Source organism: Tasmannia lanceolata, unplaced genomic scaffold (genome assembly GCF_043159265.1).
Source record: "Tasmannia lanceolata isolate RefF3 unplaced genomic scaffold, GAP_Taslan_0.1 ptg000016l, whole genome shotgun sequence".
Classification (NCBI taxonomy): Eukaryota; Viridiplantae; Streptophyta; class Magnoliopsida; order Canellales; family Winteraceae; genus Tasmannia; species Tasmannia lanceolata.
This window is the reverse complement of record NW_027518693.1, coordinates 4,348,206-4,360,432: the sequence shown is the minus strand read 5'-3', so window position 1 is coordinate 4,360,432 and position 12,227 is coordinate 4,348,206. Positions and strand designations below refer to the sequence as shown.

The window sequence follows — 12,227 nt, the reverse complement described above, 5'->3', positions numbered from 1 at the left end:
AAGCCTCTGTCCAAAACTAGTTGGGGTCGGCTAATGAATCCTTAGTTCTTTATTATTTTATGAAAATACTCCCCATTTGTTATAACTTATTTTGGGGGTATCACATATCATGTGTCGATAGAACCTTGAAGCATTGTCTTAGCCAATTAGGACCTATATTTTTACTATGAACATGGTGTCAGTAATTTTAACTGGCCTAATTAGGGCCGAGACAGTATCACAGAATACATCGAGCAAGGGTGATAGGACCATAGGACTTGCCAATGGAATTCTGCCAGTGTTACTTGGAATATTATACTAATATTTTTCAGTAGGGATCAACTCCTAAGAGTGATGGTCATGTGCGGTGTATTCGAGGAAACACGGATCTTGTGTTGGATTCATGCATGTTTAAGCTCACGTACATTTTTCCGAAATATGTTGGATTATATGCACACAATAATTCAATAGTTCGTGAGAATATAACTAGAGAAGTCAGTGTGGTGAACTATCTGGCATGAGAAATCGGGCACTATACGGTACAAAGCGAAGATTGCCCAAGTTTGATTGCAAGAAAAATAATTCTTGCGGATTTTTCTTTTCTTTTCTAAAGCTTATAGGTAGTTAAAACTTCTTTAAGAGGGATATCATTACAAATTTAGAGTAAAAACTTTGGGGTTCAAGTTGCTTTTTTTTTTCATGTGTAATCAAACAATGGAAAGGCATGAAATTCTAGAAAAGTTTTTCTTTTATAAACTTTTCCAAAAGGAAAATGATATTGAGACCGAGAGTACCACCTAGCAGGGACCTGCAATGAGAAAATGCCATGTGTTAAAAAAAAATTACTTTTTATGATTTCCCGAAACTTAAGGGCCGGTTTGGATGCCGAGAAGATTTTGATTTGGATTTCTCACATCTGCAGCCCTTTTTGCATTGTAATTTGGATCAGATCAAATTCTTGGATTTCTAACTCAGCAGCTAACAGTGAAAAAAAATCAGATTTCTAAATTTGATGTGAAAATAAGAAATTGGAAATCCACAGATCTGGCAGTTTCCTTCACCCTCTCTGCTCCTCAACCTCTCCCCTCTACTAGGAAGTAGCCCCTTCCCTCTCTGTCTCCCTCTACATGAGCTGCCGGATCTATTCAATTTGTATTCAAAACTCAATTCCAAATCTAAATCCAAATACAAAAATGGCAGGTATCCATACGGGCCCTAAGGGAAATCTGAAGTCACCTGTGATGTTGTGGCGTCAAGCTATTTGTTCGGTCCCCTTTTCGGCCCCACTCTCGGTTTCTCTTACAAAATAATCCTGCAATCCAAATAGGGCCTGAAGGCATATTTCTTGTATTAAAAAGGTTAGGGTTTTGGTTGTGGGGGCATTTGGGGACATATAAGAGATCAGGGGGTTTCTTGTTGGCTTCGATCTTTGAAATTTCATCTGGCTCTTTTGATTCAGATATGATTAATGGACTTATTGCACCTTGAATCGGAACCTTTGAAATTCGACCACGGTCATCTTCCCTCCGCCACAACATTACACATTGACTGAGCCTCATTGTGATCTGGACCGTCCATCTAGTGAGTCCCATTGTGAATGGAAACCAAGATTGGATGATTCTAACCATCCAAACAATCGACTTGGCTTTGAACGTAGATCACAATCCATCTGTCTCAATCATCATTATGCAGGCTACCAAACAAATGGCCAGGATTGCTTGATAGTGGGGTCCACAATGACCAATCAGAGCTGAAGATGGCAGGATACATGAAAACTAGAAATGAAAACATTTTAATAGTTTCCTTTCAAATCTACTTCATTTGAAATGAGCAACACTAAATGTCAAAATGCCTCAATTTGTACACCTCTGTTTCATAGGTTTCTCACATAACATTAGTATCAGATGCACAAGCCTACTGTGGTCAGAACAGGAAACAGCAAAGGAAAAACTTATTGCAGTTTAAAAGGACTTCAAAACAAGAGTAACTTGTTGAAAACATCGGTAATCTACAAGGAACCTCCTCTTGAAGTCCCAAATTTTTGCAATTGGCCCATCAGAATAACTGATTAGCTCAATACTGTGGGACGCTTACGTCTTCAGCTTTGAGTCAATTTTGGTGGGAAATACTTTACCACGGTGGTTGAAGATCATGAAGTCCAAATTCGCCGGTAAAGAAACTAGCCTGCATAATCAAAGTACAAAAGAACCTGTCATAAATAATTCAGAGTTTTCTCTGATAAATATCAAAGCAAAGCTTTGTCAGATATGAAAGATCACACATCTGAAGAGAGTTATACAACAGTGTTGGGCACGGCATGTCAAAAGAGGAACAAGAGAAGGGCCGTATATTTGTTCAATTAGCAAGAATGGAGAACAATTAGCATAGAAGGTTGAAATATTTAGGTCACAGGTAATATACCAGCACGCTGACATACTTTTTTTTATAGGTAATCTGGGATTGAAACCCAGTAATATACCAGCACGCTGACATACTTTTTTATAGGTAATCTGGGATTGGACCCCAGTAATATACCAGCACGCTGACATACTTTTTAATAGGTAATCTGGGCCAAGTCTTTGAAGAACAAAGACTTGGCCAATTGAGCTAGAGGCTCAAACCCACCAGCTTCCCGAAAAATTAAGGGCGTGTTCGGCAACCATTCTTTGACTGGCTTTTTTAGATTTTTTGTTAAATGATCCAAAAAAGCAAAAAAAAATGTCGTTCATTAATTATTAAAAAAATCATTTTTTGTGCTTTTTAATAGAGAGAGAGAGAGAGAGAGAGAGAGAGAGAGAGAGAGAGAGAGAGAGAAGGAACTCCCCAACTCTTCCACCGACGGCATCTCCAACCTCCGGTTCTCCAATCACAGGGTATTCAATTGTTTCAACTGGTGGGACCAACAAAAGTGGAAATGCTTGCTTGCCAGACATGATTGATGGTTGTGTGAAAACGCTACATCTAACATAACACATGGGGGAATTCTTGCTAAAAGAGATCTAGGTCATCACATGGAAGCTCTAAACAAGCATGGACTTGGTACAAGAAGGATATTGCCAGCTCTAAAGTCGAGAATCCAAGTTAGACTTGTTTCATCCTCATTACAGGTGGACTCCATCACCACTGATTTAGGAAAGTTAATCCACTATCCAAAGATTGCCTCAAAGCATCGCATGACCACCTTCAAATTTTGACATTCCTAGAGTCAAAGCCAAGCCACTAAATTTTGAGTATAATCAGCATACTGCAAATGCATTATTTCTTCTGCAATTTCGATCTTGAAACCCTCAATCAGGCCTTTGGACTAAGCCTTCTCAAGCATCTGACTAAGGGTCTCTGCCATGATAGTGAATAGAAAAGGAGAGAGAGGGTCACCCTAGCAAAGGCATCTAAAAGATTTAAAAAATAAAAAATCGGGTAAGAGAGGGTCACCCTAGCAAAGGCATCTAAAAGATTTAAAAAATAAAAAAATCGGGAGAGAGAGGGTCACCCTAGCAAAGGCATCTAAAAGATTTAAAAAATAAAAAAACGGGCGAGAGGGGGTCACCCTAGCAAAGGCATCTAAAAGACTTCAAAAATAAAAAATCGGGCTATCCATTGACCATGACGGAACACCACGCCGATGAAATACAACAATCCATCTACTCTATCCACCTAGCCCCAAAGCCCATCCATACCACGAGATAATCCAAGCAGCTCCACCCCACTCTAACGTAAACCTTTTCCATGTTGATTTTTGAAGGAACTTTGATACTTGGAAATGATCCCCCTCAATGAACCTATAAGCTTATCTTCAAGAACTTATGCAATAATATTATATGCTTTCAATGCAAACACTCTGCCACATCCTTCTTAGAAATTAACAAAATGAAGGTTCCACCCCCCCCCCCCCCCCCCTCCCCACCCACCACCTCTGGAACTCTTCGAAGATATAGCCATTAAATCTTAATGAAATCCCAACAAAATTGAAAGAAGGTTAAGCAGAAACTGTTCCGGCCAGGGGATTTATCACCTTTTAAACCGAAAACATCCTTCTTCACCTCCGCTTCCTCGCAAAGACATTCTAAAGAATCTCTGGATGCGGGGTCCAGTTGGCCAAACTCAACGTTCGTAGAATTGGACAAGGCCCAGACAACCTCATTGTAAAAAACTAAAAACGCAAGGACATAATTTCTGGGGAGATAACCCTAGGGTCCTCCATCCTCTCCCCATCAATTAAGAGAGAGTTAATCCTATTTTTACGCCTCCTTGCGTTGGCTTTGTTGTTGAAGTAGGCCATTTTTGCTCCCCTCTTTTTAACAATTTGAATCTAGATCTCTATCTCCACAGCAATTCTTCTTACATAATGATCTAGTTATAACCTTCTAGAAGCTGTATCCTATCCCCTCAGCCGTCAACAACTTGTTCTCGTTAACGCCATCTATTTGATTAATCCTTTCCATCGATGACTCATTTTTTGTATCACCATTGCTCCAATCCTCTCTAAGCCATATTCTTAACTTAGATTTAATAAATATAAATATTTGCTGAATCGCTTGTCTCTTGTCTGATGCTCTGCTACACCATTCCTATGGCCACCAAGCTTTAAATTTCTCTTTCAAATTTGGTTCCTCCGGGCAACTAATTCCAAATGGAAAGGGGAAGGACCCCACAACCTGAGCTTATAATCAAGCCTCAAGGAGGATGGGCTGATGATTTGAAATCAGTCTAGGAAGAGCAATTTGAATCAACTCTGGAAAGTGAGCACTCCATTGTAGGCACAAAAGGACTCTAACTAATCCGCATTTGCTCTCATTCCTTTCCCAAGTAAAATGTGCCCTGGTCAAAGGGAGATCAACAAGAACATTCCTACCCACAAACTTCGAGAAGGTGGACATCTAAGCCACGATCCACAAACTTCCCAGTCTCTCACCTGCAAACCGAATAACATTGAAATAACCCTCGATCTACAATTGTATATGCCACCTATCCCTAATCAAGTCAAGCTCCGCGCACATAGAGTCCATGGGGGACATATTATTTGGCTCGTACACTGAGAATTATCCTCCAACCTTCTTAGTCATACCGATACCAAGAAGACCCCAAAAATCTCCTCTTTAAACACCACAATGTCTTCACTCTAGGCAACCAAAATATCTTCTGGAGAACCAACAATGTCAAGGCCCAAAAGATTAAACCTAGGGGAGCAACAAGTTCTTGCATGTTTGCCACCGAAAGATCATGAAGCTTTGTTTCATGGAGGGAGAATATAACAGGTCTGTTCGTATCAATGACATCCTTGACATGGGCTTTTTCTTAAAGGAACCCAATCCTCTCATGCTGCTAATGAGAATCTTCATTGGTAACCTAACCAGCATAGGGAATCCTCCCTCGAGCCATTAATACAACTCTGAGTTCTTCCTGCACTCGATTGGTTACCCAAAGCACCCACAAAATTAATATCAAATTTGAGGTGAGCCATCTCCCAAATCCTTTCAGGAGAACCCGTATGTTTAGCTTCTAGTAACATGACTGGCTTCCCGCCTATCTCGAAGTTTTACCGCCGGGAAGAACTCCCTAACTTCCTTTTCCAAAGCAGCGAAGAATAGTCCCGATATCATTTACATCATATGGCTTTCCACCAAGTTTTTTGTTTCATCTAGTTTTTCTATTGAAGTAATTCCTGCAAACCTATCACTAGGAACCTGGGATATGGGGTCAATCCCCTCCGATTCCATAGCTACCAACACCAACTCTTCCCTATCCCTAAAACATTGATCCGAAGAACGATACTTGAAGCTGTCATCACATCGATGTCATCACAGCGATGTTGATCAACCTAAGCCTAGGGCCTCTCAGAGATATTAGACTTAGACCATGTTCATTTAAGATTATTACAACCGATTGTGAGTGCCAAACCTATTATTGGACTCAAAATTACATTTAAATTTGAGTCATAATTGGTCTGAGCACTTGCAATCGGTTGTCATAATCTTAAACAAACAGGGCTTTAGTAGGAGACATAGGAGAGCCATTGCCTCCCCTCCCCTCAAAATGACCGGCCACGTACATGACTAACCAGTAAGGGAGACCTCAACTCAGCACTCCTATTTTAATCATTATCAATTCGAATTGATGAGCTGGGTAAAACTTGGATACACTTCGAACACTTGATTCCAAGTACCAGACGCACTTGATTCAAGGCCCACAACTCCATGATACCAAATAGAGAAATCCATGATCCTGCCTCTATTGCCACGACAAGGCAAAGTAAATGAAAAAGTAAGAAAAACAAATGGGTTAGGTAAGAGCATATCTAAGGACAATCGTGCATTATCTCCTCAGCTCCAAAACTCTATACTGAGCCCAAGTGGGCAGATGATTCTTCCTATGCGATATAAGGGTCCTCAGTCTCTTCGACCTAAAAAGCAACATCTGCCATGAGCTTTGGCCACTTCTTTCTTGGATTTGATCCACGCCAAGTGCCTATAAGGTCCTCAATATCATTCTCTCCGAGTGCCTATAAGGTCCTCAATATCATTCTCTCCTCGACCTAAAAAGCAAGATCTGCCATGAGCTTCGCCACTTCTTTATTGGATTAGAACCATGGCAAGTGCCAAATCCAGGGATGACAAGGGGCCACAATCTAAAGACCGAAAGTTAACAAATTGGCTGTTCCCCCTTCCCTACGATACATTCTCCAAAGATTAAAGGCGCAAAAGGTCTGTCAGGTCTGTTGCAAAGCATAATCCCACACCAAGAGATGGACGAAAATGTGTACCTTACCCCATGCCCAAAGATCTCTCGTCAACAACTATACCTGAAGACATCCAACGGCCTCAAACCTAATCGCATAAATATGGTTCAGTAATCGCAATATGGAAGGCCCCACCTAAGGTGAATAACCTTGATCATTCGGGACATAGCTAACTTCATAAATTCTGTTAGAGCAACAACACTCCTTGTTAAGAAGCGACAAATCTTGACTCAAACTCAATTGGGCATTGAAATCTGATAGGCTAATCTCCCCATCACTTTCTGATGTGGGCCCCAACTGCAAGCCAAAACCAAACAATATAGGACACAGAGGAGCCATCCCAATACTTTGACTCTCTGAACGACTGAACCATCATATGCCAACTCAATAAAGACTATGGAATGCCTTTTGTCTGAGGTATCCAGGCAATGGGTGCCAAAATAGTCCTTGAAACCAGTGCCTTCTCTCTTCCCAAAATAGTCCTTGAAACCAGTGCCAACCACGTCTCAAAGGTTTTAGACACCCATCAAAACAATTCTAGAAAGTTACGGAATAAATCTCCAAAGAAAAATAATCAAGCCATGCTAAATATCGAGCCATGCCTTCACCTGTTTTTTTAATCTGACATATGTAGGCCTCAATGCTGATGTCAGCATGTGAAATGATGACTTCAGAACTTGTTTGCCTTGTTTCCAAGCCACTCGGGTATTCATCTAGCTCTCATCATTTCGAATTTATTATACTTTGCCCTACATCAAGAACTCTCAAATCACATTCCAGCCTTTTAATTCCCGTCTGACAGACCATGCACTAAAATAATCAAAGCAAACAAAAAATGTATATACTTTAAGGAAAGAAAAAACATAACTAAGTTGATCAAGGTCTTCAAGGAGACTATGTACTAGATTTCTATTAGATCTCCAGAAAACTTACAAGATACAATTGGAGATGGTTCCCAAAGTTAGATGGATTCCAATTAAAATTTTAGTTAAAACTCCCAATTCTTTTGGTAAAAGGCTAGTGGGAACACATCTGGACATAGTTTTTTTTTTTTTTTTAAAGATACACATCTGGACATGGTGATTTATCTCTTTCTAAATCAAACACCACCTTGGTAACCTCTTCACCACATTCTCTCTCTAGCCATGTTACTCTCTCTTCATCTAAGCATCCAAACTCCAATCATATTCTAATTTAGGCTGTCCCTCACCTTCAAATGCTCATGGAATTGCTAAGTGTTTCCTCCTCCTTGTTAGTTTTTTCCCCATCTGTGATCTCTCTAAGGTGATTTTCTATAAACAATCCAAATTCTTCTAGCAGCTCATTCTATGTTGTATCCGTTTCTCCCTCAACCACTGCACTTTCAACTTTTGCCTTATCTGAACTCTTGCAACATGAGTCATTTATCCCCTGCCTTCATCTTCTTTGCATTGTCTGGCTTTCTCATAAATTTAGAGATTTCCCATTCTTCGACCTCTTCCTCCTTCAACTATGTTTCCACTAATTTTATGAACATCAGTGCCTCTAAGAGTAAGTTTTCAAATTTCAAGCTGTTGAAACATTGGATATCCCCACCAATTTCAAAAGATGGGATATGGTACCACTAATCATGTGTTTTCCGACCCTAATTAATGTGTCCTTAACAAAAGAAATTTGTTAATATGGAAGCCAGTGAACAAATAAAGCTGCCCACAGAAGGCCATTAATTAGGGTCAAGACTCCAGTAATAGAGGGTAGAGATACACCAGCTAACCTACTTTCTATGTCTCTTTGGATACTAATTCTCTGCCACGCTTGAGGTCTGATAGGAAAGTACATGATAAATTCAGTTTAACTCATAATGATTAGTCAAGAATGTACAAAACACTGTGTTCTTCGGGACAATTTCAATAAGCACCCTTCTAATAAGGAACATGAAAATAGAAAGTCCTACAAATTATTTATCCTACATAATAGAAGAACACAAATAATCAGAAAAAAACTCAGATATCTAACACTCCCTTTCTGATATCATATCTACCTCAAACCATTTGGTTTCGAGATCGAATGCCCAACAGAAAAAGGAAACCCTAACCCTCATTCATGACATCCACGTTAAAAAAAATCCTAATTACATCACATTCACAAATCAGGCAATCGATCAGGAGCTTCAAAATTTAAAAAGGGAGAAAAAACCAAACCTGTTCTCTTCAGAATCCTGTTGAATCGAAAGGAACTTCCCTGGTACACTGAGAGCCGCCCAAATACAGAGAGCTAACCCTAGAATCAGCTCAATAACAACCTAGAAAACAAAACCCTAAAATCATAATTACAAGAAATTCAAAATAAATAAAATAAAATAAACTGATGCTGTGAATTTACGTTTATAGGCGGTCCTGAAAACTCTTCCTCGACGATTTTCAGCATGCCTCTGTCTGCAAAGGATAAATAAAAAACGAATCAAGAGAAACAAGTAGAAAACCCTAGATTGAAGTTATTGCATCGAGAAACCCTAATTCATCGAACAGGAGAAAAGGCGAAATTTAAAAGAAAGATTACAGTGTATGGTAGCATAAGCAGCGTGGGCGAGAAGGAGAGATCCAAAAAGGCCGATCAAAAAACCAAAAGCCATAGCCTCAAGAGATTTCCAGAGCCTCAAAGGAGTATGAACGAGGAAGAAACAAGAAGACGAAGGACACTTTCTACACAGATCGGAGAAATAGAGGTGGTTTATTTATTTGGGTATTGATAAATTCGCACCTACTGTAGGATTATTCACACCCCTGGTAAAGAGAATTGAGGCAGACTTTTACGCTTTTTAACGTCAATTCACGTTACAAGGGGTGCGAATATATCATCGCCCTATTTCTTTTTTTTCTGTAGAAGTACAGTGGGGCCACTTCAAAGGATGATCCAAACCTTTCATTTGTTGGGCCATAACGGAAATAGGTGACGTACCACCAATCATCTCCGTAGGATGATCCTAATCCTTTGATATATACATAGAAGTTTCTATACTGTGCACTCACTCTATAGATTCGAGGGTTAAGATCATTAAATGGAGATGATTTACGGGATAAAATCTATTTACGTTTTGGCCCGAAAAATGAACAGCTTGGATCATTCTCTGCAGTGGGCCCCATGTACTTCTGGAAAAGTAGTGGACGCGGCACACACCATATCAAATCTCATTAATACTTACTGTGCATCGAAATGAGCAAAAATGAAGGACCAAGATACCCTTTGTAAAGTGTTAAATGAAGGACCAAGATGTGCATAAAGTGTTAAATGGCAGGTGAATTCTAAAACATGATTAGCAAGCCAAATAGTGACAAATTTCATTAGCTAGATAGAGTGGGAGGAGAATGTCAAGCACTAAATGGAGAAGAAAACATATTTATTCTTATGGAAATGATTTCAGCACAACTATGTTTTGATACATGCGCTCGTGTATCTTGTCTTTTAGCATATAATTGTCACGTAAGTGCTTCCTGGGAACCCTAAGAATCCTTTTACAGCTCTTTAAAAACTAAAAGACAAGAAGCATGAGCGTCTTGTATCAAAATATGGTTGTGTTGAAATCATTTCCCTATTCTTATAGGCTCCGTTTTATGCCCATTTTTCCACTTATAGGGTCCATTTGGCGTAAAAAAACATTTATGGTTTTTTTCCTTTCACGTTTTATAGGAAAAGGATATTGTTATGGCTTATTTAGAGAGATATCATCATTTTTGGGAAATGATAAATGCGCCCCTCTTCATCACTTGGGACACCCAGCTGAATTGTACGTGGCAATCATGTCCGTTCGTTCCTTCAAATGTGAAGTACATCAGCCCCTCTGCAGTCATAGATGCACTGTTGTTGGGTGTCCCAAGTGATGAAAAGGGACACATTTATCATTTCCCTAAATTCTTGGTTTTTTCCCTAAAAACCAAGAACCTGCAAATATAACAATAGTTCAACATTTTGAATTTTTTTTGCAAGCAGTTGGACAAATTTAAACCACTATCTTAATTTAATTTATTTCTCGTCTGCACACGCATGCATGAAGAAGATGACAAGGTTAGGAGGATCTTTCTGAGAGAGTTAATTTGAAAATGAGATCTTCTCCTTCCTCTGCAATGCCATTCTCCCGAGCATGTGCTCAAGAATGGTGGGCCCACCATAGATAAATTAAAAAAAATAAAAAATCCAACCATTTCTGACAGAGTTAATTTGCAATGTCCTCATTGTTTCCCATCGCTTGCAAGGAATTTGAGGTGGGCACCACCATAAGATCACTCTAGATCAAGAGGAGAAGTGAACATTTTCCTATACAGTGATGATTCTCCAGTGTATATACAATGAATCATTCATCTTTCTATCTACCAAGAACCCATGCTCTTAGAAATGGATACATTTAGTGAAAACCTTATGACTAGGATTTCCATGAGGAAATTTCAAGATCCATGAAATCTAATACATCCCACCTAGCAAATATGGGCAAAATGAGGAAGAAATTGTGTTGTGAGAGATCATCTTTGTCCACCTACCCAAATCCCACCAAAAAATCCCTACCAAAAATCTAATACATCCCACCTGGAGAGTTGAAAAAATGACGAGAAAATGTGGTTTTGAAAAAACACTAAGAAATGTTGTTTTATTAAAAGAAATGTTGCTAGGGACGAAAATACCCCTCAACTTACTTTAATCTTTCTCTTCTTGGTTTTACCATTTTACTCTTTTACTTGCAGGTTTTACACTCTTTCATTTCTAGGTTTTACTCCGACGCATTTTGTGTGAAACGACGAGATTTTTCGGCAATAGAAGCCTTCTTCTCCGGCGAAACATCTCATTTATCTAGCAGCAGATGCTCCTTTGTCCTGAGGGATTTTGAGGATCAACAACTATGCCTTTCTTGAAAGCCAAGAGCACCGATCTATCAGTGTTTATATCGTCATGTAGGCAGAGAAATAAAATAGAATGGGAAGATGAGAAGGAGAAATTGGATTATGGACATGTTGAGAAACCCCATTTGATAATTTTTTGTTGTGTTACTGTGGCTAATGGAAAACTCCACTACCTCTCTTAACTTATAAACTTGTAAAAGAGATGCTATGGCAAAGTCATATGGTCATCATTTTTGTGCTATCCAATAGACATCAAATGATTAGTTATTTTCAGAGAGGACAAAATCTTATGCTAGAATTTGTAGAACTACCCTGTTTTGATTGCTAAAGTGGTCGGTCCAAGGTAGGTGATGTTTACCACCGTCTGATATTTGAACGAGATCTACTTGACCGAAGGCAAAAAGAGTTCTGAATGTTACTGGAATTAAAAAATTTAGTCGAAGCCAAAGAAAATTTGTCGAAGGGTTTCGAGATCTCCCCCTCTTCTTCTCAACGCAAAAACAGGTACTCGAAGCCAAAATAGGATATTCGAAGCCAAAATTTACTTAGTCGAAGCCAAAAATTACTTGGTCGAAGTGAAAAATGTGTTTCCTGTAACATTCGCCGTTGTGTTTTTCGCTTCGACTAAATTTTTTTAGCCTTCG

The 12,227-nt window shown here is 39.3% G+C and overlaps 1 protein-coding gene across 1 annotated transcript; it reads right to left on the bottom strand.

The window, feature by feature from the left end:
• Positions 1–1,755: 1,755 nt before the first annotated feature.
• On the bottom strand, positions 1,756–9,418 carry LOC143848407 (membrane magnesium transporter-like). Its single transcript, XM_077357350.1, has 4 exons — positions 9,254–9,418; positions 9,077–9,129; positions 8,896–8,996; positions 1,756–2,163 (listed from the first exon to the last, which is right to left on the bottom strand). Exons 1-4 carry the CDS (start codon positions 9,324–9,326, stop codon positions 2,070–2,072), a joined length of 321 nt encoding a protein of 106 aa, XP_077213465.1. The 5' UTR covers positions 9,327–9,418; the 3' UTR covers positions 1,756–2,069.
• Positions 9,419–12,227: the final 2,809 nt, after the last annotated feature.

What these genes read in the sequence shown, in the direction of transcription:
- LOC143848407 (XM_077357350.1), bottom strand. Translation starts at nt 9,326, where the DNA reads ATGGCTTTTGGTTTTTTGATCGGCCTTTTTGGATCTCTCCTTCTCGCC. An exon ending in TTTCAGGACCGCCTATAAAC is followed by an intron (nt 8,997 to 9,076) that starts GTAAATTCACAG and finishes TTTGTTTTCTAG; the next exon opens with GTTGTTATTGAGCTGATTCT. An exon ending in CAGGATTCTGAAGAGAACAG is followed by an intron (nt 2,164 to 8,895) that starts GTTTGGTTTTTT and finishes TTGATTATGCAG; the next exon opens with GCTAGTTTCTTTACCGGCGA.